Source organism: Coloeus monedula (genome assembly GCF_965178545.1).
Source record: "Coloeus monedula genome assembly, chromosome: 1".
Taxonomy (NCBI): Eukaryota; Metazoa; Chordata; class Aves; order Passeriformes; family Corvidae; genus Coloeus; species Coloeus monedula.
Window position 1 is genome coordinate 147,768,290 of NC_138781.1, and position 27,697 is coordinate 147,795,986.

The 27,697-nt window shown below is 39.6% G+C and overlaps 1 protein-coding gene across 5 annotated transcripts in view; it reads right to left on the reverse strand.

The window, feature by feature from the left end:
* Positions 1–1,842: 1,842 nt before the first annotated feature.
* ZHX1 (zinc fingers and homeoboxes 1) overlaps positions 1,843–27,697 on the reverse strand; it is a 28,542-nt gene continuing 2,687 nt past the window's right edge. For 2 of the 5 annotated variants that reach the window (XM_082285155.1, XM_082285156.1), the window contains exon 3: positions 1,843–12,679. In XM_082285155.1, the coding sequence (XP_082141281.1) occupies positions 9,816–12,440 (2,625 nt within the window). In that variant the 5' untranslated portion in view covers positions 12,441–12,679 and the 3' untranslated portion in view covers positions 1,843–9,815. The remainder of the gene's footprint in view (positions 12,680–27,697) is intronic. The other 3 variants (XR_014226573.1, XR_014226574.1, XM_082285157.1) reach the window with 3 other exon arrangements.

A 27,697-nucleotide genomic window follows, 5' to 3' on the forward strand; every position in this document is an offset into this window, starting at 1 on the left:
ATTAAATTTAGCTTCTATGTCTTCTTACCATCTTATACAAGTAGCAGTGCCTGCAGGAAATGTGAGGCACAGCAGAGGGAAAGCACTGCTCAACAAATGCAGAAATCCAGAATGGACTTTGACCACAATTGCTCCCTTCCTCCCGTTATTGCATGTGAAATGAATTTAGAGCAAAAATCTATAAAACATACATCAATGATGCAGTTTTTAACTTTGTGGTATCTCTAGGAAAAATGAACCCCTTCCGTAACACGGCATTTGTGAGGCTCCAGTTCTGCATGTTGTGGGTGCCAGGTGTGATACTTGCACAGAAATCCTTGCAGCTGGACTTCATCTGGAGACTCGGAACAGCTGCTGGCAACTCCAGAACTAAGAGCAATTACAATTGCAATACTATTTGTACCATCTCCAGTTCAGAACACGTTATTGTTACAGGCTATTTTGTGGGCTCTCTTCCTTGTTAGTCCCTTAAGACAGGCTTTACTGAAAATATGTTTTTTTTCCTCTTTGGCTCTCATTTAGGAAAACTGAAGATCACTAGGAGGAGAATTACTGCCAACACTGACCTTTATTTTCACCCAAAGACACAAATCAACTAGGTGTGACACACACTTGTATTCCCTTTTTCCATCATTTCTTCCTTCTACCAAGTATTTTAAGGTAAAGAAGATCAGCTCAGCACTGAACCTGTAAAGAAACACACATGGGAGAGAAGTTAGTCACAATGCTGGCAATTCAGTATTATAGCAGTAGAAACATATATTCGAATATTTCATTTTACAGTATTTGAAGTGCAACAAGTCTTTAACCACCAAAAACATTAGAAACCACCATCTATCTGAGTGTAAGGACCTCCACCAGCAGTATTTCAAAGCAGCACCAAGGCCACAAGGAACAATTTATAGAGGGGACTTTCTGGCATACAAAGGAAAAAAGGCAGTACACAAAGTGGCTTGGTATTTTAAATTTGCAAAAATAGTAGTTGATAGTATTGTTATGAAAACAAATGCAAGCTGAAAGATGCTGGGAAAAGGGGGCTGGGAAGAGGGGGCTGGGAGAGGGAAAACAACCCACAGGGCAGCTGATCTCTTGTGAAAATATCTACTGAATTGCAGTGTTTTGGAATGGCTGATAACACTGTAAACAAAAAAAGTACCTTTGAAAAAAGGTGACTGCGTGCATACTCCAGTGCTTCTTTTAACTCCTTCATTAGCTGGTGGGTTCTTGAATAAGTGTTCTTCTTTTTTACTGAACTGAGTAAAAATATTTGGCCAAACACCAAGCAGTAGTGACTACTTGTGCTCATCTCCAGTCCTGTGCTAAGGTCACAACTTCAGCTAGAAATGTCATTTTTCAGACTAACATCAGCTACAGCACAGGAATGACTCTTACTGCTTTGAACATTTTTCTGTGGTGGGGATACATGTGTAGGCACAATGTCAAGTCTTGCAGAAAAAACTCAGCCTCGAGCTCCTCTAGTTGCACCTCAACAGCTGGAATAGACAGGTGTGATGGGTCTCACCAAAGCAAGACAGTGGCACTGCCTCCAGCAGGGAGTGGCTAGGAATGGTGGCAGGTTGGGCTCACGGGAGAAGGGCAGAACTCAACAGAAAGCAGCTCTTTCCTCAGACCCTTCTCATCTCAGGAAAAGGCACACGTTAAAGCCGCCTGCCCAACTGACAGGGACTTCAGTGAGGAGGTGGTTCCTACTCACCCCTACTCTTCCCACCCTGAATATTTTAAAGGCCATAATAAAAAGCATCTGCCTTAATGCGAAAAATCATGTGAATGTCCTGGGCTGCTGACACGGCAGAACAGTTCAGCAACAAGCAGCTGTACTGACTCACACATGAAGCTGACCTCACACTGGCTGTTCAGCCAAGTCAGTTCTCTAAATTCAATGCATCTGAGGAATTGGTGAAATTCCATTTTCTGTAACAAGGAAAAAGATATTTGAGAAGATCTGGTTTGTGACATTTTCATACAGACACGATTCCTGGTTTCCACACCACCTCTTAAAACCACACACACTCAGTAAGGAGACATTTATTCCATTATTTCTGTTTTCAAATTTTTTGGTACAAAGTTTATTTTCAGAAGTTCTCACATGATCCTTTCTTCTACCAGCGTCTTTAGGATTTTTCTATCTCTGATTTATTTTCTTTATCTGTTGAAGCAAAAGCAATAATTGCTACAGAAAGCAATAATGGCAATATTACAAATATTTTACAGCAGCATCCATTCGTTTCCTTGCCTCAAAAAAATAACAAAAATAAATCCAAAGACAAGATCCATACAGCCACAAAGGCTTAGGTTTGTAATATCCAGAAGTATGCTGCGTTCCCATATATGAGTTGTACAAGTCCAGCACAACTTTCCAAGTTTGTGCAGAGCCTGATAAATAAGACACAGAAATATCAGTTACATTATACTGTTTCTAAGAACTTTTACTCTGTAAAATGTTTGGTCACTCAAAGCTATAAGCTTAATCACATATCAAAGAACACAGGCAATAAAGCCCATCTTACTAAAACATATAGTATTAAGCCAAACAAAATATAAGAGGACAAAATCTAGTGGTCACTGAAGCCTCTTCAAAAAAGGTCTAAAACCGAATGTTTCCATCATGTATCAATAAAAACGTACTGTATTAAAATTTGAATATTTTTTTACAAGCTGTCTTTTAATCAGTCTTCTATTAACAGTGCAGAACTGCCAAGTGCAGTAGTTTAACTTTGGCACAACACTAAGTTCCAATCCTTTTCAATATTCAAGTCCTGTGTGTGTCCAAAAATTTTCTTGGTTTCACGAAAGATTAGGCCCATTCACAGTTAACCAGTTATCTTGAAATTTTTCAAGAATTGCTTCCCCTTCACCACACTGGGCAGCTACAAAGGAAAGACATTGTAAGCTATTGCATCATTCAAAAGAAACTCTTCATTCTAGACAGTGACAGTATTGTTGCTTCCTTTAACATCACGTACACCAGACAGATCACACAGACGGCTATATACTGGACACCTTTCTAAAAACCTTGCTGGTTGTTAGTGAATCATCTTCCTCGTACTTCAAATACATAACAATGCATTAACTTAATTTCATTTCACATGTCAAACAGGACATTTAAATATATTGCAATATATTATAGAAAATTGCAAAGCGCCATCATTTCTGTAAACGAGACTGACACCTGTTAACTCTCCTGTGCACATGAAGAGCAGTACCTAGTGCCACATTTTCTATACAATATAAAGCCTTCCCAGGTAGGGCAACTCATTTTAGTGCATTTCTGTACAGACTGTAAGCACACATGCAGATAGCCAACTATGCAGGGTTGGAAATATTTTTGTAAGCTGAAACTGGAAGATGGGGGGAACATTCTGAAATCATAGCAGAACTCTTGTGGTTGATCATTTCGTAGCACAGATGAAGATTTGACTCTTCTGTCACTCTAGCAGATTCTTTAGGGACAGTTTCATGATAGGTATCTAGTATTGAATAAGCATAAGGAAATACTTTCGTCAACCGGGACACAAGTATCTGTCCTAACACATTCTAGGTTATGCACAGTCCAATGTTCACACAGTAACCTTATCTCTAAAATACTTGAGAAAACCCAAAGCATTTTTATGCCACAGTATTATGACCAAGGATCAGTTACTTTATCCACTGTAGTGCTACCTGCTCTAAATAAAAAGAAAAAAAAAAAAGAAAAAAAAAAAGAAAAAGAGCCTCATTTCCCAACAAGCATCAAGTTGGAAGCAGAGGTCAGTACCATTGCTAACGACAACACAGGCATCAGTGCTGCAATCCAGCCAGAAGATCTCTATAATGTCAGATGTCTGCACGTCAGGGTAAGTCAATGGAGCTGAGGTGCAGTTCCTTCTGAGTGACTCCAGGCATGCAGGATGAGCAGGTTTGCATTCCTTGCTGATTACTACAGTGTCTTGCCCCAGTGCAGACATCAACATGCATCAGACAAATCCCACCTTAATTCATGAAAAGTGCTACAGGATACTCAAGTTATCCCTCTACATTTTATAATGTTGCATGAGTTGGTTTTGCAATGACTGTTCACTGAAAAGGTGCAGATGCTCTTCACCACAGAAAGAGAAAAATCCCCAAGAACTCCAGCCATTACAATTGGAAATACTGCCTATAACCCACCTGTGCTTCAAAATCTCCCTTTTAAGAAGTGGAGAAAAAATGCAGAAATTTGAGTTATTGTGTGTTAGTAGCTATTAAAGGGATTTTTCACTTTCTATTGAAATTCTCAAAATATTTTCCTACAGAATTTTAATACATCAGCAAACCTCAAGTAACCTGACCTTGTAAGTTTGTATCATGCTTCTTGGTAAATCTACTTATCCTTGGCTATCACAAGCTGGATGGAGAATACAGGTGTAACCCAGCACTGTTCAGTGTTAGAAACTGAATCCTTTACTAGCCCTTCCCATCTTTAATTTACACAATCATTCCAGGCATTATAAACAACTCTCAAAAGTTTTACTGTTCCCTGGTCATTGATACTATCTTTCTATTACTACGGAATGCAAGCAAAATTGTTTTCAAAGAAAAAAATAAATTAAAGAAAATAGCTGTATTTCATTGCACTCTACTTTGTGCCTTCAGGTTAGGGCAGGTATGTTTAACACTACAGAAGCTTAAAGATTATCTTCTCTCCTTGGGAGATATGAATATAGACAGGTATTGGACTCAGGTGGAGGACGCAAATCAGTACTACCATATTTACAGAAGCAAATAGTGACATCCAGCCTGAATACACAGTACTCCGTTAAGTGCAAAAGAGAAAATGCTCCCCACCTTAAACCACAGCCTAGTTACTCAGCAGCCAGAGATCAGTTGTCAGAGTTGCTGCTGTGCTCTCATTTCAGAGGAAAACAGAGGAGGAGAACGTCTGCATCTTTGGGCTTTCTGGCCTATGGGGACCATGTACAGCCATGAATCACTTTGTGTGGGATCCAGAAATCCTTTCTTTGCTCTGTAGAGGGGAAGGGAGAGCATTTGCCTGCCTCAAGCATTTCTCGGAAAGCAGAAGAAAATGTGCTTTTGTTCAAGGTGAGCAAGTAATCCATTTGAAAATTATTTCATGTCATGTGTGGACGTGGCATGACTTTCTTTCCCGATAATCAAAGCTACAGTCAGACACATTACATATAATGTAATGAAAAAGCGGTTTTCAACATGGTACCGGACAAGGTTAAAAATGGGCAGGGCCTCATTTACTATAATATATATTAGAGCTAATACACTAAATTCTAATAATGAGGTACTAGGTATCTTTTCTTTGTTTTCCAACAAAGCATAAATTTCTATGTGCTAAAAATGAGTGACTGTAATAACTTATTCTTTCTGTCAGAACAGAAAGAGTTAAAATTGTTTTGCTTATCAACTTTTAGGAAAGTAAATTCTGCAGGGCAGGCGAAAGTCAGACAGAGCCTTCAAGCTTCTTCATTTTCCCTTCTGTTCGCTTCTTACATGCCAGCACTGTTAGTTCATTCAAACCTCCAGGGGAATATAGGCCTGACTTTCTTTTTTCCAACACTAACTTTGGGGTCACTGAGAGGCTGATACTGGGAAGACAGCTCTGTTTAAGATGGAACTGTGCTCTTTCACTGCACTCAGAAGTGAGAGTGAAACATGCCATGAAGCAGGATGATACTGTGATGGGTGATGTCTCCCCTGGTTGTAACAGTGCTTTCTTTCTTTTAGCTCTTTCCTCTCTCCATTCTGGCTCAGGATTAACTGTATTCTCTCTTTAGCTGAATTCCAGAGACAGCACAACTGGCATCATGACAGCAGGTACTCCTGGCAGAAACAGCAGATGAAGAGGAATGCACTAGCTCAGCTCTAAAGGAACTGATGCTCACAACTGAATTCTGATGTAGTGGTCCCAACAAAGACTGAGAAACCAGCCACCCAGAGGCAAGATATAAGCAAGGACAGAGTTTCTTCATCTCAATGTAAATGAGATGAAGTCTGAAGTCTGGCTCATAATGTTTTCAAACCTAAGAGGTAAAGCTCCACAGAAACACAGAAAACGTACCACAGGTTCATCTAGACACAGTCCTTACCACGCAGGAAAATCAACAAAAAGTCACGTGGACACTCACCCCATGGCAGACGTATTTTCTTGCCCCTTCCTTTCCCATTGCCAATATAACTCAGTCCAAATGGCTTCCGAAACACCTTCCAGGTGTGCATATGCTACAAGAGGGAGCCAGGTTTGCAGGGGTGCACAGAGGTGCTCGGAATCATAATAAATTAAGAGACTTGCTGATGTGCTTAAGTTCAGGGAGTTTCCTGGATGTGACTGGTAGAATGAGAAGGTGCCATATCCTTTCTACCCACCAGGCCACTTCTGTTTCTCCCGGGTGACTGTACAATGCCCACAGCATCCTAAGAGTGGCTGAGATGAATCTGGGCTAAACCACTGTTACTGCAGCTTTGACTTCCCACCAGCCATGACCACAATCAGAGATACAACTGACCACAGCACTTTCCAATGCTTCCCCTGTCAGTCCTGATGCGGGAGGCCTCTGGAAGGAGTTTGCCTCTCTCCCAGTATGCAGTGCAAATATATACATGCTGTAAACAATGGACTCTGTTCAAACAGAAGTAACAGTCAGACTATGGGCAATGATGAATACATACAACTTCTGTCTTCAGGCTGAACCCACCCAGATTTTCTTCATCCTTGGCACAACTGAAAGGCTTAAAATGTGCATGTAGCCCAAAGGAAACATGCTGACTGCATCTCTCATTAGCTGATCCACAGCACATGGTTTAACTTAAATTTAATATTCTGCAAAAAGATAATTGGGCTGTAAATACTGTTATAACCAGTGGAATACATGGAACTCTAATATTTACAAAAACTGAAGATCTGGCCCAGTATGCATCAGCCACTGTCTCTGACCATTCTACTGAAAGAAGACCTCCAATCCAACTATATTTAGTCCAATAAACAATGTATTTCCTCTTCCTGTGTTTTTCAGACCAGATGTGCTAAGGCCTACCATTGTAGCTGAGTGTTGTTTAATAGAACATCGCCAAAGTGGAAAATATCCCAGTTGAATAATGTATTTAACTCGGATCTTTATTTTTTTCCTTATTTTTAAAAGAAGATAGAATTCCTAGCTAACCTAAATAAATCTCTGCTAACAAAAATGGAGATATTTATTTGGACAGGCTGCTTGGTTGTTCTGGGTTTTGGCTTTTTCTGTGGGCTTTTTTTCTTTAAGAAAATTAATTCTGGGTCAACTTCAAGGATTAAGTCAACTCCAGATTTTGCTTGCTACAGGCATATTCCCAAAGATTTGGTTTAATATTTTTGGAAACATAAAAATAGCATCTCTTTTCCTTCTAGCTTTGTTCTTTCCTACTCAGCAAGCACAGAGTTTTGACCCTGTATTCCCAACAGAGCTTGAAGCTAGCGTGAGTCTTTCTTGTATCTGCTGGCATCTGCAACAGCCTCATCCACACCATTACCAGACAAATCAGAATCCCTCCCAACCCTGTGCTGAAAAGGGCAGATCTTGATCTCTTGTACCACCTCACATGCAGAGTCATAAACACTCCCATGAAATATGCTGACAACATGGGTTTGCTTCTGTCCCACTCCGAAGTTAAAGTGAGGGATTCTTGGCTATTCCTCTCTAGCAATGCCGGCCACTTTGTGCCTCACCAACTTGAGCCTTGGAAGCCAGGGAATAATTTCATAATCAAATTTGTGACATATACCATAAGCTATTGCCTTTTTCTCTCCAATAATCTTAAACAGTCAGAAGAGGTCACCCCAGTAAATGGCTTTCATATGAAACATCCTTCATGTTTCATCCTTTCCATGCAGCTCAGGGATTCAATCTGTGAGCAGAAGGGCAGCTACAAGAGTCCAGAGAGGAAGGTCTGGGAGGTTAACAATATTTTTTGTCAGACACTATTCCCTTTCTTACTTTGGCCTGGGCTTCGCTCACAATCAGATATGAAAACCAGATCTAACACAGACTCCTCTGCTTCAGAAAATCATGACTAAAAGGGATTTCTTGTGTTTTTTTGACAGTTAATAGTCCAGAAGAAAGACTAATTCTAGAACTCTATAATAAGTTCTCGGAGATGGGGAGACATTAGGACCCATTTTCTCTGCAATAATCTGTCTTCATCAGTCATCAGATGCAGAAGCCTACACAGAAGATGCTGACAGATGTGCAAAAGAAGATCGCTAGTATCCATTCCATTAGTGCCAATGTAAAAGCAGACAATGCTGGTGACAGCAGCACCAATTTGTCATCATCTTTTGACATCTAAATATAAAGCAACTTATCCCTAAAAGTGCAGGCTGGCAGTAGCAAGAATAGAAACTACTCTTCCTCAGAGTACCAGTCCTCTAGGATGCCAAACATCTGCCTAAACTAATTTGTGTGAATTTGGCCCATTGTTTTTAGTTGCTAATTCAAACTGCACTATGACTTCACGGTCTTGAGACCAAATAGCTTTTTTTTTTTTCCTATTTTATATACACTTACTTAAGATATGAATGTTTTATATCAGATTAAACTACTTCTGGAATTCAGTTCAGGTAGATCAAACCATCTCTAGAAGTAAGTGTGTTCACCCAGTAGTCCTAAGAGCAATCAGCACAGTGGCAGGTTTGACAATTAGGATGTTTTAGAGTTAAACCTGCACACAAATCACTCAACTGTGCTATCACTAAAGAACAATTCAACACTAACATGTTTGTAAGTCCTAAGCATCTAAAAGCCATATAACTTCATTTTGTTTGTGAATTAGAACACCATGTCATTGCCACAACTTACTTGAAAACCTTTCTTACTAGCACCAAAAAATGCTTTTCGTCTCTGTATCTGGGTATTCTTACAAACCTCTAAGCAACTCTGAACAACTTTTAGGCAGTTTTTGCCTTATGTTAACCTTAAAACTCAGTGTCAGATTTCAAGAAATTAGTCTTTTTTCCTAGAACTATAGATACTTCTTTTACCATTTCCAACAAAGGAAAGAATGCACAAGGTAGAACTGAGTGTTACTATTAACTGCATCAAGTCTGTCAGGCATTTAAATTAGACTGATGTGGGATACACTGATTAACTGTAACAAAAAGCATCTTCTAGCATCAGACTCATTCAGTTAGCTCATAATTATCAACAAGGAACATTTCAGTCCAAGTTCTGTAAACCCAAAACACTCTGAAGAAATGCAAAAGGTGCAGACATCACCTTATTTTCTTAAACCAATCAATCCTCACCCCTAGGTTCATTGATTCCTTTTGTCACACTTTTCCCCTTCTCTTTTGTTTTCAATGCTTTCCTTAAGAAATAAACCCAGGCCTTGAAACCTTTCAGATGAAGTGATCTTTGCAAAAAGACATCTAATGTTTTTGTGTTTTTCTCCTTCACGAGCAGGCAATGTTCTCCTACATCAACAAAAAAAACTGTCTGTGTTTTTTTGGAATTAAACAACATAAGGCAATTAAATATTGAGAAGCAGTCAAGTGTATGATGAACATGAACCTTCCCATTGGTAATGTGGAAAAGGAGGAGCTGAACGTGATCTGATTTGTAACCCCCTGTCCCAAGCCAGGCCCGAGGATGTTCATCTCTTGTAGCAACAAAGCAAACAGTTCTTGCCTGCACAGGTAGCATCTTGCCCATCTTGAGTGCAAGGAAGATGCTAAGCAGCTGCTTGCTAAACTGAAGGCCATGAAAAATCATTTGGCTCTTCACCATAACATCAAACCTAATTCATAGGTTTTTGGCCCCCGGATTCCAAATGGTACATCAGTCTGTTTTTGAAAGTTTACGCTTAACATGTCTGGGGGGTTCCCAAGTATCACTATCATCTGTTTCTTCCTCATCCTCCTGATCGTCCAGCATTTCATCTTCCTCCTCGTTCTCATCAAACAGCTCTATTCCAAGTTCTAATCTTCTCTGCCTTTCTGCAAACCATTCTCTGACCTGCTCATATCCCATGTGAGATTTGGCTACCAGTTCATCAAGGTCTTGCTCATTAAGAAATTTGTGCTTCATATAATAGTCCTTCAGGATTGCTGTTCCAGTTTTAAATTTTATTACAGACACACCTCTGTCCCAGCAATTTAACCTCTTGCTTCCCCGAGGTCTCCCCCGAGGCCTCCCTCTCCCCCTCCCTTTTGGTCTTCCTCTCCCTCTCTTCCTTGCAAAGCCTTGGCCATTCAGACTGTTTGCATTAGCGCTCTGGTAATAGTAATACCATTTCAATCCACCATTTTTCCAGGCATAGCGAGTATCTCCAAACCAGCTCACAATTTCTGATCTTGGAAGCCCAGTTTCTTCTGCCAACTTGTTGTATTCTTGTGGAGATGGCCACTGAGTACGAACAAAGGAACTTTTGAGCATGTGCAACTGCTCTGGTGATTTTTTGCCTATTTTGCTTGAAGTGGAACACCCTGATTTTGTTCCTGCTGCTCCATCTCCCGCAGATGTTTCTCCAGATTCCTCTTTTGAGCTGCCAGCATTACTTTCATTCATGTCAGCTCCCTCTTCCTTCAAGATATTTGACTTCCTTTTTTCTGTAAACCAGGCATCAATCTCTCTCCTGGTCAGTTTTGTTTGGGCTCTTAACCTATTCATCTCTTCCTCAGTAAGGACAGGGTTATTAAGAAAACTTGCTTGGAGGACTTGCAGCTGTTCAGCAGTCTTCTCTTTGAATTTCTGTGGGGCAAATTCAGGAAAAGTACCCCAAGATGACTTACTCTGCGGAGTGACTCCTGTTGGAGACTCATTCATTTCATCACTTGAATCAATAACAATGGTGGCACATGAATCATTGTTGAGATGAATCCCATGATTATTCTTTGAGTTTCTCTGATTGTAGCGTGTATCACTGAACCACTTTTTGATCTCTCCTTTAGTAAGGCCTGTTATTTTCATAAGTCTAACAATTTCTGAGTCTTGAGGAAACTGATTTTTAAGGTAGCTGACTTTCAATTCTGCCAGTTGTTCCTTAGTTTTTTTTGCTCGGATGCCAAAGGAGTCAGGATTCATCAGTGTGGATTCATTTTTGATAGGCTGAGGGGCTGGAATGGCAGCTACTTGTTTGGTTTCTGCAACGGGCTGAGCACTGTGAATCTGACTCTTCTGTAACTGTGTTTGGTTTGGGACTCCTGCTACAGTCAAAGCTATTGGGGCTGTTACTGGTAATGTATTTGTACCTGCAACTTGAGTGAGAACAAGTCCTGGTTGACCAACTATTTGGCATGTCTGTAAAATTGAAGGTAAACCATTGCTAGCGGCAGAAATGTGTGCTGGAATAACAGTAATTGTCTGTGGCACAGTATGCACTGTGCCATTAAATTGTTTCCTCCTTGCTTCCTCCACCTCCTCTGGTGTCCAACTCACTCCATGTTTCAGACGCTGCGCAGAAAACCATATTTTAATCTGTTCTTCCGTGTACTTAGCTTGAGTGGAAAGAACAGTGATTTCTGACATGGTTGGATACGGGAATTTGTTGTAGGTGTTAAGCAAAAGAGGATTGTTATCCAAAGCAGTATTATAGGCTGGAATGCTATTTACAGGTATTAGTACTTTTGGAATCAGGTTTGAGTTCTGTGGAGCTGTAACAGCTGTTATAACCTGTGCCACCCCAGGCTGAAGCACTGGTGCCGGGGTCACTACTGCTCCGGCCATGTCTGCTGCACTGCAAACAACTGAATGACTTGGTTTTGACTCAGAAACAGACGGTGGGGGGTTTTCTACTACTTCTTCAGAGTTTGGGTCATTTTCAGTTCCCTTTTCTTCACCAGGAATGTCATCAACTACATTGTGGAAAACAGCAATACGTTTAGTCTCGGTTTTGTTTTTCATCATTTTCATTATAGGAGTTTTGCTAATTGAAATCCCTGAAGAGGGGACCTCAGAAGAGTCAGCCTGTCCAGCATTTTCTTCTCTAACAAAACTCCCATCAAAAGTGAGATCATTTACTGTCTGTTCAAAGATTGTCTGGTTATTACGTTTCACCATGGTCAATTTAAAATTCTCCTCTCCAGGATGGTGCTTCAAATTATGTTCTGAGAGGGCATCATATCTTTTGGTAAGGAAATTACATTCTAAACAAACGTAGGATGAATTTAATACTACGTTGGGGTGTTCTGAATCCACATGAAAAGTAAACATATTGAGATCTGGAGTCTGAAAAGTACAGTATTTACACTCATAACCACCTTCTACTTTATTTGTGTTTTTCTGATTGTCTGAATCCACATACTCATGAACATCCTCATCACTTGTTACACTCTCTGCTGTAGGGTTATCTGCTGGTGTCAGCACAGGTGGTCCTTCCTCCAAGTCTGATACCATTTCTAGATCTGGATCCTGCTCATTGGCTAAGACCATGCACGGTGTTGTTGATTTTCGTTTACTTGCCATGACTGTTACCGTGAAAATGGTAACGACTGGTCAGATACAGACTTAGCTTCGAGCTCTTCTCGATTAATAATAGTAATAATAATAATAATAATAATGGCTTTCGGTACTTCAAGTCAGTTCTTGTAAAGTCTCAACATTTATCCCATTAGCAGCTTTTCTTTCGTAGTGCAATCAGATTAAAAATAGATAGTTGAGGATGAGATGTTGAGACACACTGTTTTAAAGTCCACATCCACCACCTGTAGTAAAGAAGAGACAGTGGAATTAGTTCAATTTAAAGAATAACTTCTATTGTGCTACATGTTATGGTGTAAGGTAATTCAGTCCTTTGGGGTTTGGACGCCGCTGTTCATCCCCTGAAACCAGCAGACCCATTCCAAGAAGACATAATTGAAGCTAAGATAAGAAAAGCAAATTCCAATCCACTTATTACAGGCTGAAATTTGTTTCAGTTCATGTTAATGCAGTGACAAATATAAACAATAGAATAGTGTAAAACAGGGAACTTCCTGTTTCTTCAGAAGCCTTTTTCTTGGCACAGTGCTGAGTCAGTCTTGCCCTTGGATTGCTTTGCCTAAGTTACAACAACTTCTCTTCACTGTTGTGTGAGCTCAGGTCCTTCCTATCACTAACTTGAGCCCAGTACATCTCCACTACTGGCTCTGTCATGTCTTTCATGTCAGAGGCTGTGAAGTATCCCAGAAAAGGCAGGTTTGGAGTGTTCTTCTATCGCATTATACAGGCAAGCACAATCATGTGCAAGGCTTTTCTTTCATGTCTGAAAACAGGCAAAACAATGTCTTTATAAGGCACTCTGACAGACAAAAGACAACTTATCCTTTCTTCCAAGCTTCCCAAATGTCATTCTTCAACTGAAGACCAATCCCAAACCAATAAAAGTTGATTGCTAGCACATAGCAATTAACTAAAATCTGTTTTCATGCCTCTATGCATTAATGGAGACATGACTGATGGTGTAAACTGTAATAGAGAGAGAAAAAGCATTAAAGACTGATATCTGAAGCGGAAGTCAAACAAAGTTATGTATTCTCTGTTTAGAATTCTTTGTCCATTTCTAAGTAAAACTAAAGCATCACCGAATAAAGCTGAGGCCTAAAGAAATTCAGAGAATAAATATATTCTAAAAAAGCATAGACTGAAGTGAATTTTATCCCACAGGGACCACAACAATCTGCTGGAAATGATGCACAAATTTCCGCAAAAGGTTATCAACTCTGTAATAGCTTCCTTCTTGACAGAAAATCAGACACGTATTTCTCTTACCACAAAACCCATAGATACATGAATTTTTAGACAGTGGAACATGGTCTACTTCCCTAAGTGTGGGCATCCTCAAGTTCAAGAGGAATGCATCCCTACATAGCTGTTTCAGAATGTTTAAAAAGGGAACAACATGTTACAGGTTAAAAACCAAAGGCCATCTCTGTGTGACAAAGTCTTAAAGGAAAAAGAACAGTTAAATGGAAGAAAGGCAGATACAAGAAATGGAAGAGGAGAAGAAATACTGTTTTTCACTATATGACGTGAGGATTTTTTCTATTTTGATTATGGGAGGCTGTGAATAGGAAGGAAGATAAATAATCCTTAGCTTCACATTTTTGCTTTAGGCAAAACACAAAAGCATTCATCCACAGCTGCTACGCAGTGCTGCTCCACAAGTTCTGTTTTTGAAACTGTATGTCACCTTACTGCTTCATAAATATCCTCCTTAAATGTTTTTAACACTCACCCTCTGCACTACTATGTAGAGAGTCACTGCACTATCTGTGACTAAATCCAAAGTGCACAGCCTCATAAGACACACATTTTATGCCAAGGATATGGTTACATGGCATTAAGGACACTGAAAATGCTCAATAAATCTTGGGTAATCATCATTCCAGGATGACAATTATTTAATGGTACGGGAGTAGAAAGATATTCTTCTTCCACAAGTTAATAGCGGCAGTCTGTAAAACTGAGCACAGAAGTGTAAAATATATTTATTTTAATGTATGTATGAAATACGTATTTCAGGCCACCTCATTTCTCTTTTCAGCAAGAGAACCGTGAAGTAAAGCTAAATAGATCCATTTGTCTCAGTGTCCTGAGGGACAAGAGGTAGAGCATTATTAACTGTGCTGCTTCTCTGTGGGGCTGGAGGGCTCTTGACAAAAGGGAAGACAACTGCCAAGACAATGTTGAGCAATGCTCTGGGGGAAGAGCTGGGTGGTATTACCTAATGTTTCCGCGATCTTGAGTAAAATTTCAGAAATGCCAGAAATGCCTATTTTAAAAAGCAACTTAACAGCTAGTTTTGCTGACTGAAGTTGCATTTTGAGAAGTGATTGTGGTACTCTGCAGTACCTCATCCCTAGCACAGCACATAGGATCCACACACAGAGAAGTCTAAGTGAGCTTAGGGGCTTGCCAAGGGTCCTGTTCCAGGTTGGCCTGGAGTGCAAGTGAAAGCAACATTTGATCTGACATGCAGTATTGAAGCATGCTCAAGGCAAGACTGGAGATGAGGAAGAAAATGGGAAACCTGTTCAACAGATCAATAAACGTTCTTCTCCAGTCTCCTCATGTACTCAGTAGTGTTCACAGTGCCTGTAAGCCAACAGGTCTACATGCAATTGCAGCACCTGCAGCCTTTTAGCTAAATCTGTATCACATCTCTGCTGTGCTTCAGTTTTGCTTACGGTGCATAGGCAGATTATCCTGTCCCTCCTCTGTTTACCAAGATAGCAACATGTTTTTTTGATGCAAACAGGTCTCAGAAAAAGAAAGCTGAATCTGTGCTCTTCTGACTACACTATGTAAGATGGGGTTTTTTTAAAAAAAGGATGTTGTGATGTCAAAACCCTGTTTAATTCATGGCTATGAAGAGCTATGACAGCATTCATTAAAATCTCAACCCTTGCAACTCTTTCCAGCCTTCTTTTCTCTACAGACTTTACAGAAACCTCCATGCCCTCCTCCTTGGTGCTAATGTGATTATTCTACCCATAGCACCCTGCTTGACATGTTCTCTCAATTTAGCAGGGGATTATGAAAACTCACAGTTACGAAGTTTATCCAATCAATTATGCATCATCCTTGGAATCTTCAGTTCCTCTAAAATACCTCTCCTGCTCTCCTTACAGGAGTGTGTGGGACCTTGCCATGTAGCTCGACTTCAGTAAGATCTGCAACATTCTGTACCAGTAGACAAATGACTCCAACAAAAAATGAAATCAGATTGTCTTGACAGTGTGGTTTTGACAAATCCACCTTTTTAAGAACCTTGTTACAATTCTCTAGGTTCTCACAGACTGATTTTTACTAAGTTCTTCCTGTATTGAGATGGGAATGAAGATCCCTTCAACCAACCTGTGATTCACTCTGTGTTTTCCTCCTCTGCTCAAGCATCTCCCTTGGTTAAGACTTGGCAGTCTTGTGCCCAGTATTGTGCTTGCCTGTCTCAAGTCCACTGAAACCTCCCCCATATTCCATGAATTCCTGAAGGTCATCACTAATGGTTCAGAGAATGCTTTTGCATGTCCCTTATGCACCTTAAGGTCAAATATGTGACAAAATATTGTTAAAGATTCTTTTTATCCCTCCCTGTGAATACTGACATTCAAATACAAATATGGTTTGCAATGAAATAATCCAGGTGTTTATTTTATCTCAAAACCAGCATTTTTTAATAAAAGAATCTGAAGAAAACCTTTCAATTATTTACACTGCAATCCCCTTCTGTAATTTCACCTCCGATTTTCATAGAATTGACATTCCTAGCAAATCAGCCCACAAAACAGATGTTTTTCTAGGAACATAAACCAGCAAGTGCAGGCATACTTTTTTGAAAGTCCAGGATCTGATATTTTATCTTTCAGCAGGCAATTTCTCAGGACACTGTTCTTCAGACACAAACCATAAACAGTTAGCAATCCCCATTAATTAATAATTATATCAAGACAGATTCATTCTAGAGCAGAATTCAACATTCAAAGTTGTCTTTATAGCAGATTTGAATGAAGACATATAAATATTTTCTAAATTGAGGCAGAAACCTTCTGCCCATTTGATTACAGTTTGAGAACAAAAAGACAGAGAGTTGACCACAGAAGACACACATGAAAGAACCTGGTTCCAGAAAAAAATTTTTTACTCACTTCCTCCTCCCCTCCCCCCCAAACAAGAGTAGCTGATGCAGAAAGAAAAATAAATGAGTTTACAGAAAATGTTCACTGTGTGTTCAGGGTCTATGCTTTGTGATAAGGCATTGCTGTATGACACTTCCATCCAGCATGCAGGAAAAGCATGGCAACAAAAAATCCAACCCCATGTAATGTGATTTTAAGAATATGCTCAGAGTAGCTTAGGAGAAGATGAAGCAATAGAACCTGCTTCTAATATCTAAATCCACCTAGATTACAAATTGCCTACGACCTCTCTCAACACAGAAAATGCTGCCTTCTTATAATCCATGACAATATGCAGTTGTTGATCCTTTGTTTAACCTCCTTCTACTACCATTTATTCAGAGTAGATGTATCTGTATCAGAAACTATTCTGCAGAGAGCTCAGTGTAGGCTAATATACTCTGATCTGTGCAGCCTCTCAGTGAAAAGGGTGAAGGACTTTGTTGTAGAGTGCCATTTTCTTCAGTTGTTCATTATCTGCAAAGTTCAGAAGGCCTTACTGCTTTTGACTCCAAAATAAAGCCGTATCTCTATATTAATCCTGCAATATTCACATTTGATTCCTCCTTAAAATAAGGTCTTATACTAATCCAACATGGGAGTGAAACTTGTCAAACTGATTTCAGCAGAATTCCTCATGTATTACCAAGATAAAGCCCACTTAGGGTCCTTGCTGCATTAGGACTGGTAATGAGGGAGGCAAGTACCAAAAGGTGCTGTACTGCCCGCACAGAGCTCCAGGCTGTGCCAAAGCCAGACCCGTGACGGAGCACTGGAAAGCTGACATAAAGCCCAGCAGAGGCTGAAGGGAGCCTGCCACAGGACATGTGACTAGACTTTCTCAGTTACTTCCTCTCAGTGCTGGTTTTAATGGGTAACAAACAGTTCCATCAAAGTAAAGGTCAGAATTTCATGCCAGAAGCAACCACTAAATGACCTACATTATCTTTCTCTATTGCACAATATACCCCAGGTACCTCTACGGAGAGCACAGTAACCTGTGCCCCTGCTTTCGATAGAAAGCCACAGCCATGTATCTGATCATATAAAGCTAATGACGAAACATCTTGAGTACTTCACAACCAGTGGTGCACTGATGAAGGCATACCTTTAATGGTCCATGTCTCTGCTCCTCAGTCACATGGCAGGTATTTTCTGTGTGACACAGACACCTTTGGCAGCTACACCTCCCATGGGCAGACCTTTGTTTTATTGACTCTGAAGTGTCCAATTCAAACCGTGAGCACTCAGTACTTTTAATGTCAGACATACCTGCATGACTGTTTTTGAAAGTATCAGACTTATCATACCCAATAAAATGGCAGCAGTTGGGGAATTCTTTTTTCTTTGCATAGTTACAGCTGGTTTTTTTTAATTGCTGTGCTGTTACACAGAAAAAAGAAAAGATGAAGAAATAAATTACTGACATGAAGAGAAATTTTAATGTGTTCTGCGTTGAATAAACATTTAATTCAACTCTCCAAATACTTCATGTTGGCTTTAAAAAAATTAAAACACTAAGAAATTATTAATTTTAAGAACTGTTTATCAAAAAAGCTATTCCTTAAAATACCAAAACGAAAGGTTTTATTCTCATGGGATTTCTTTCTTTAAAATGAAACAATCTGGCACACATATGACTTCACAAAATGTTCCTTTCAACTTGATTCTGCTTTTTTTTTTCTCCCAGATGAAAAATTTCAAGAGACATTCATTTTCCCAGGCCCTAGTCCAGTGCTGCAAGTACAAGGCCTTCCTTCAACGTCTGGAGTTCATGTCCCCAGACACCTTTCAGCTTCTCCAGAGACCCAAGCTGCAGTCCTACAGATGGTCTCCTCGCTAGATAGCCCGACTCATTCCCTAGTCATCCCTGGTGCTGTACAGGAACCCCCGCGATTTCGAGGTGACACAGCCCAGCACAGATTGTCTCGCTTTCCTCTCCCCCTCCTCCACTGATTCCGACAAACCGTAAACGCCCTCGTCACAATGGAAACCAGATTTCATATCGGCTGCTTTCTGCTTTCATTAATATTTGGCTGTCATTGTTAAAATGGTACTTCTCAACAGCAATTAAGAGTATTAGTAGCACTCTACCCTTAAAAAGTAGGACTGGGTCTCAGGGCTTACCAGCTCCCAATGCTTTTATACCTTCTGCTAGGCCTGTGGCATTTGCAGAAGCCCAAGGAGCAGCAGCAGGTTAAGGACTACCCTGATGTATGACAATACAAGAACCTGGACAGATAGAGAAGGAAGCATCCATTAAATATAGGTGGTTTAAAGCAGTCTGCAGATGTGCACGACAGGCATAAAAGCATGATCAAGAGCAGGTAATAGAACATCCTGCAAATTCTACCTTGGGTACAAAAAGGTAGTGACACATTATGACTCACAGTTCTACTTTCTCTTTTTTTTTACACAGCGGAATGCATTTCTCAGACCTTGAGGCCAGATCCTTGTCAAATTTCAAGTTCCTATGTCAAATCTCTGAGGCACAGAGCTGCTCAGAAAAAGAAAGATAATACGGCTTTCACGTGAAGATTGCCTGTCTTCCTCTCCTTGCTTCCCTCCTCACTCTGTTAATTTTACTCTTGAACCAGCTAATGTTCCCCCAAAACTCAATGAACAGAGAATAAAAGCAGCCTCAAGACAGAAACAATGTGAGAAATTCTCATTTCAACCATCAGAAGAAACTGAAAACAAGGACTTAGAGTGAACTGATCAGGTGACACTAATACACACACATATGTGTGCTCCACATATGCACACAGACTTGCATACACCAGAACACAGACCCATAATTTAAGTAACTTGTAAAGGATCCCAAAATACTTGAAACAAATGTATAAATCCAGTGCTTGTATTAACCACTGTTTTATGAATAAGGACAAAGCAAGGACTTGGAGTGTCAATTGAAAAGCAAAAAAGATCAGTTCTACTGCATGGACCTAGGTAATGCCATGTCAAGATGAAGACTATAAGGCACATTTTCAAGGCTTCAACCGCTCTTTAGAGCCTCCTCTACCACTTGGTCTACTATGAGCTTTTGCTCAAATGTGCTTGCTCAGAACCTTTCCTGTGTGCCTTGGATCCACCTGCTTCCCACCCCATGTCCTCCATAAAGGCTCCTCCAGCTTTGCAGGTCTGCTCCCACTTTGTGAGAAGGTCAAGGAGTGCAGAGTGCATAAAAAGTCCTTAATGTTCAGTGGCACATGATTTACATCTCCACTTTGGATGCAAAAAATGTGACTTCAGAGCTGGTATTCTTTTTAAGATGCTACAGAATGTTTCCAGTGTCATATAATAGCTTTACAATTGTAAACTGAATCACATAAATTAAGAACAGACAAAATAAAGAATTGACCTAGTCTCTACTGACGGACTCCTCCATACTGGAAAAATGCAGAAGAATTGTATGTTCATGCTTGCAAGCACAGCTGATCTTATAGAAGTTCTCCGTGATGTTATCCTCTGACCTGATCCAAACAATGCTGCTCATGGAGCAGCAGATTAACAAGTGAAAATACAACATATAAGTTCCCCTCTCTGTATTCAGAGCACTTGGTCTAACTGCAAGTATTCCCAGTGCAGCACTACATTACTGCCAGGACCAGGGTGAGACAATCAAGCTAACTCAGGCTTGCCTTTCCTTGCAACACTAACATACTCTATGTCTGCCGCAGATGACTTTAGGGGCAGAGTGATGGTGGAGCAACAACACTTCAGCACTGGTAAGGAATTATAACCAGTTGTCTGGAGAGTTTGTAAAAATCTGCCAGGAACTTCTAAGGAATTTCCATCCTTGCAAGTTTTCAAAACTTGCTAAGACCCCAAATCAACCCTATCGACCATCACAGAAAACTTTGCTTTGAGCAGGAAGCTGAACTAGACAATCTTCAGAAGTCCCTTCTACTCTAATGTTTCTCCTCAGGATTTTGAGATGTTTGAGCATATAAAAAAGAAAAAAGAGGACAGTCCAAGCTGCCTGCATAAACACTCTCTGCAGGTCTCAATTATCTAGTAAAATACCACTGTGTACCAAGTTAACCTTTGCGAAAAGCAAAGCATTTTTATTTGCAACAGTGACGTTGACTCCATGCCCCTGCTGAGTACTGTACTGTATTCCTTAGATACTCCTGCTGATTTCTGTGGGAGATAATGTCTTATTCTATGTGTGACAAGACCAATTCTCTCACCCCCCACCCCACGCCCCCATCATTCATCCACAGAGTGGATAAACATTGTTTACTGCCTATCAGTCCAGTGATAAAAAGGGTGAAAGACAGGGGACTACAAAGGCTTTCAAGTACAATGTGTAGACTGGAAAGCTGAATCTGAAGTACAGTCACTGCAGAAGTTGGAGAGATGACTGTGTACTTGAGTTAGCATGGGGTAATGAGTCCTGAAGAGTCAGCAAATCAGAACAAGTCTCTCGGCCCATGGCACAGGGAAGAGGAGACTTGCAGTTACCATGTTTCACAGGCTCCACTTCACAGGTGCTGCTTGACCTGGCACCCAGCACTCTCACGCTGCTCCCAGCTCACCTGAACAAAGCCCTTCAATGCAGCAGCTAAGAATCAACAAGTCTTTCACCAGGCTGGTTCCCTGTTCCACTGTTTCCCAGGCTAATGCCCTAAACTTTGATTGTGAACCCGACCTCTGTGACTTACTCTGTGCCAGACATGTGACCCCTCTCATCACTGCTCAGAGCCCTGGAGAGGACAATCCCCAGTTCGGGAGCCACTGGCCAAGGAAAGCTGGAGCCCTGCTCTGCTGGAGCTACCTGTCATGTGAGTCACTCCTGCAGGAGAAACACAAACCTCCAATGTTCAGTCCTGGCAGGGAAGTAAGAGAGCAAATCACTGAAAACAGACTGCCCACTTTCACTTTGTGTCTCTCAAGTATAATGGTGGAAAATTAGCACAACATGATGCAAGTGGAAAATCTGGAGTTGACTAAAACACTCTATTAAAATTAATAGCCGTGGAGTTTCTTTTTCCTTTTTTTCATTAGATTTAAACACCATCCAAAAAATGGATTAGTTCTATTTAAAAAAATATAGGTAGCTTAAAGCTTCATAAATATCCTAGGATCAACATCATACTCTCACTGATTTAAATGAGAATGAGCAGTAAAATTTCTTTAAGAAATACTGTATGTGTTGGTAAAAACACATGTAAGAGGTAATAGAAAAGCCTAAAACAAATTACATAGCACAAAACAGCATGAGAGTTGGGAAGAAAGGAAGAGAAGAATTGGTATTATGTCTAAACCACCTATTATTTAGACTCTAAGTTTTAATCAGAAAGATTTTGTTCATTTACATTAATGTTTCAAGAACACGCTGAAGACATTCCCTCATATGAGAAACACCGATCTTATTTACTGACATTAAACCAGACATTACTGCTGGAAGTTCTGTTATAACTGTAAACAGCTCAGTTTATATTAACGGAATAAAAGGACTTCAAAAAAAATCAGTATTATAACAGATAGTTTTAGTTCATATTGTTACTTTTTAACTTAACTAAGTCGGAAATTCTCAGTGAAAATGCTGAATTATTGGCAGTTAATGACTAACCTTATACACAGAAATTCACTTTGTAGACATCTGCACTGAGTGAAGGTAGAAATTACTTCCTGAACGACAAAACGTCCTGCCTCAAACTTTAAAAAGCAGGACAGTTTTTTTTCTGTGTAAGATGTCCAATTCAGGCTTAAGGATAAGTTCTGCCAGGGCTAAAATCTTAACAGACATGGATACTTCATCACAGAAACAATAAATTTAATCTAGGGAGTATAAAAAGGTATCATAATTTGTCTCACAAATCAGTAGGTTTAAAATAAAAAGTCATGTTTGTATACATGTATTCTTAGATATGCTACATATTTACAGTAGTTTAATAGTACAGACATATTATGCCATTCAGGTGCATTTTAAATTAAAATTTTAATTTCCAATCAAATGTAGCTTGACATAAATTTGGAATAACAGGAACTAATCATTAACTGAAAAACAAGATATGCATAATACACTGTTTTCTAGGAAAATAACAGAAGTAAAAACTAATACTCTGAGAGCATGTTGAGATAAAGTAACAATCCCTGATATAATTTATCCCTTTACAATAAAACCTCAGCAAACTACCACAATATCAAACAATGAGAATCACTTGCCATTTATGAAAGTTATCAAAAGCATAAATTCAAATCAAGATTAGGAGAAATCCTAATTAGGATTAGGAGAAATCATTTATATCAGGGTTCCCTATGTTCAGATTCAAGCTGTGATCAAGTCACCTATTTCCATTATTCCGGGTTCCATCCATTAGGACTATTTTTGAATTAATGCATTAGTTAAACGATATCTGTGGGAGATGGGGTAATACAAAGAGTGGTCAGGAGAGGTAAGACAAACATGTCTGGTATCATTATTAAATCAACCAAATGAGAAGAACCCAGGATACGACTGGCGTGTGGTACTCAAAGAGAATGTTTGTAAGAGTGTCCAAGTTTAGCATCAAGAATAGGCAGGCCTGGAAACCCCATGGGAATTAGATGCATCTGTTGTTGTAGGCAGCCCCAGCAAAATGTTACTGGTTCAGTAGCCTGGGGCAAGCTTTTTCTTTTTTTCCTTCTTTTCCTTTTTTGACAGCCAAGTACAATATTAGCTTGCTTTTCTGCCTTTTTTTTTTTTATCATCGTCAAGCTGAGGCTGGGTGAGAATATTTTGTGTCTAGACTAATAAATGTTTGTAAGGATTTTGCAAGACTGGTTTATGGGAACAGAATCCCCTTTTTGTTTTTCTGCTGGAAAAAGCAGCACTAAAAGCAAATGAGCACCATCATGCATTTGTTTTAAATTGCACATTAGAGCACTGCTATTTTGTGTGCAATCAATACATAATTTGGAAGAAAGATGCTTTTAAAATTCAAAGCTATCCCTGAGCAGCTAAGGTTCTCTTGGAAACTGAAGGAGGAGTCTGAAATTATTGTTCTTTTGTTTGCATCCCCCAGTGGGAAAGGCAGCACACAACTAGAAACCACTGTGCTTTGAGACAGCACGAATCATTAAGAATAAATATCAATCCTCCCTCCATTTAAACATTAGATATTAAAAGTGAATCTAGGACAAAGGTAAACTAAACAAACTCTTTCATTTTCAAGCTGTTATTCGGTTAAATATAATATCAAAGCGATTACATAAATCTTCTAACACTCTCTACAGAAATTTTAAAAAGATACTTATATTCTGCAAAACACAGCCTGTCTAGACCCCAATTACAAGCATCAACTTAATCAGTGGAAATTACTGGGATATGCATGGGCCAAAACCTACATTTTATTTTTAACATTTGTTTCAGAGGGCGGGGTATCTCAAGATGAAATGGCTGACTGAGCTTTGGGTGGAAATGACTGAATCTTTCCACACAAAGTAGTGCTGAAGAACCTACTCTGGTGTAAAGCAATCTTCAGTCCCAAACCTCCAGTGAGCTCTCACCCTCAGCCTGTCTCTCTCTCTCGCTAGCTCTCTGCAGTAACAGGGCTTAAACACTGCCTGGTGAAGAAGACAGCTCCTGTTCAGTAATTCACAGATAGTAATTACTATCTGTAATTGAGCATTACATCTGCAAATAGGATATTCACTCATATAAAGCAGCATATAGTTGCAAATTCTGCCCTTAGAACTAGCTTGTGCCCTTACGCATCTGGCTTAAACTGCAGTCAAAGTATTCCCCACTCCTTGTCATCATCCATGGAAATATTAATATACTGGAAAGCTTTTAAAACAAAAGAATCTGAACTATAATTTCAGTGCACACAGTGATGTAAAACTTGTCTCTCTCTGGACATTACGTACAATGATTAATATTTCTTTCTAAGGACACGTGCTTGTCCTACGTGTAGAAAGAGTAAACTTACTTTTCTTCAATATTACTCTTTTCTCCCATCTCTTCCCTCCTTTCCCCCTAAAGAAACAAACAGCTGATATTAGCAAGGCCTTACATTTCCCCTGGAGGAACCCAGGAAATAGAGAGTTTAAAGAAAATGCTACTTATCAAGAATCAGAGCTAAAATGAATGGTTTTGGACTGATAAAACATCCAAAGTTGTAGGCATATCACAAAAAAAACCCTTGCCAAAAGTAGTTTATTCCCTGCTAAATTACTTCTTTTAATGCAATAAAAGTTAGTTTTCTATTCACCAACAAATTTAAGTAAAATGTATTAAGAAGTCAAATTTGGAAAATGCTTGTAAGCTACAAGTAGTGAAGTTGTCTGTGTTTGCATTATATTTAAGCAGGTACCTACAATGCCAGCAAGGGATCTTGTATGGGCATCAATTCCTCAAATCGATCCATGAACAAAAAACCCAAACTCATATGACACTCCAGGTGTGGTGAACCTTTTGTCACACCAGATCCCCCCTGAGAAGTTTGCAGGACAGAGAGCCATTAAGTATTTAACATAGCAAACAAGGGTGAACATTGTGCAGTGCTGAATGCTCCAAAAATTCCACTGAATCTACAGATGCACTTCACCTTGCTGAAAATCCTGCTGAGAAACAGAAACCTCTGAGCTTTCATGCCTGCTCCATCTAACTCACTTGGAAACTGCTGCCAAGTGTCCAACTCCTCCTGATAAAACTTGGATTTGCAGAGTACTCTCAGCTCTCACTGATTTGCTGAAGGCATTTGATCCATGTATAAAAAGGCAGTAACTTTCTACTTTGAAGGTATTCTAAAGATTAACTAGAAATCTGGAGTTTTTGAGGAAGCACACAACTGTAACTAACATTGTACTTCCAGTCTTCTACAGTCAGGTAGTAATAACTGCCCTTTCCTGACTCCTTCCCCACTGTTTCCCCTTTACTCTTTTCTGGACATACAACATTCCTAGATCTCAACCATCTGATTACCAAGACAGAACCTTAACCCATGCACAGAGCCAGGAGAAGAGTTTTAAAATCAACAGCATTTTGACATATAAACCAAGTCTTTCCATTGTTACACAGGGAGGAAAGTAATCACATTAGTACCGTATTTTGTGTATGTTTATCTATTTCATAGCTTTAGGAAAGGCAAGCTAGACACCTCTACCAAGATTGCCTTGGACTATACAAACATGCATTTCCATCTATGAAGTTCTTAACACCTTTCTAAGCTAAAACAATGTTAAAATAATCACAGTTCTAACCTATAACCAATGACTCAAGCCCTAAAACCTCTATGATTGCCCAAATCACAGAATTCATTGTGAGCTAACAGCTATTTTCCATCTAATAAATGTCGTTCGAAGATGCTTTGAAGATTCACAGTGCTGAACATGTGGAGCTTTTACCATAATCATTAGAAAGTTCAAAAGCTCATTTCTATCCTTCTGTCTGGTGGGGTGAATTTGGCGCTCACAGAACGACGCAGGCTTTGCCAAGCAGCAAGGGCTGGCGTTACACGCGCCTCATTACACAGCTCTGTCTGCCCACTCTTTAAACAGAACTGTCAGCCTTCAAGTCTTGCTTGCGCAATGGCTTCAAACTGTGGGTCCCCTCGAAGCATGTGAAATTCCTCCAAATCCTACTGAGACCATTAGACCAGGAAGGTGAGCAGCATATTGCAAAACACCACCAGAGAAGGCCAAATTGCATGAAGTGAATCTAGAACACCAAAGTCACTTTCTTAAACGGCTCCAAACACCACGTGGAACCTGTTCTTTTGAAGTAGAATATATAAAGTTCCTTTAGCCCTGTCAGGCACAAGCAGAGGTAATGCTAAAGAATGTTCACAACATTAAGTTCTTTGCTACTTCGAAATCTTTCAAGGAGTGCAAAAAGTAGCATATTGCAAGTACTTTACAGTTTTTCCTAAAGGTTCTCAATCACGCTACATCCGTTCCTTCTTCAGTCATCAGCAATTATCCTGTCTTCTGTGCTTTAGTGTGACCATGTGTCTTCTGATAATTTTAATGGTATAAGAAATGTACGCTACTTTCTGCCCCTTTAGATTATACTCTTTTACAGTGAATTATACTGAACTGTAACATTGATTATGATCTCAAAGCTCTTAAGGATAAAAGAGTGGTACACATCTTCTAACAAGTGACAACAGACAACTTTTGCTCAATTTGGGCTGATCCCTGAAGCTGGTTAGAAAGAATCCACTGATAGTAGAGGCACTGTTCTAAGAAATACATTACAGTCCACTGAACTCTGAAAAAGACCTGAGTGGATCCCCTGAAGTTCCATCCAGTTCCTTGACAGAAAGAGCACAGAACTGGAAATGAACCATCAGTGAAAGTGGTGCAAGGCACAAAATTATGAAATGTCATCTGGCTGGTACAGGATAAGGAAATGTATCATTTTGGTGGCTTCCACCTCCACAAAAAAAGAAGGAACTGTTTATGCAGCAAAATGGTTTGAGTATTTGGGAAAGTCCTCAACTAGCTATGAAAACTAAAAAAAAAAAAAAAAAAAAAAAAAAAAAAAAGGAAAAAAGAGGAAAGATGAATTGGAATGAAAGACTAAATTTGAATTAATAAAACTAATAATGCTGAAAATGTAAGTAGTCACATCCCTTTAATGCCTAATTTGGCAATATTAGAAATTTAAATAATAACAGAAAATTGTATTCTTATAGGTATACAGTCAGCAAAGGCGATGCTGCTGACAGGTAGTGGAGAACTACACAAGCAGAATGCTACAATCAGTATTGCTGCCTATTTAGGAAATAGGAAGCAAACAAAAGGGAAAATGGGACTATTCTGAAAATGGCATCACTTGTTTACAAGTTCCTGACGACTCAGAGGCAAACCATCTTGGGCATTTATGGATCAATGACCTCACATCTAAAGCACAAGGAGAGGGAATATTGACCATTAATACACAGAAGAGAACCGCATGTCCATGCACTCAGCTAAAAATGTTCAGAACATTCCCTCATGCCATGACCCCAAAACGGTTATCACACAGGATTTTAACAGACACTGATTGTTCTGAAAATTTTACAGCAAGGTCGGGATTTACAAAAATTAGAAAACATAAAAACACTGAATTTGATACTGTGAAATCTTTACTAG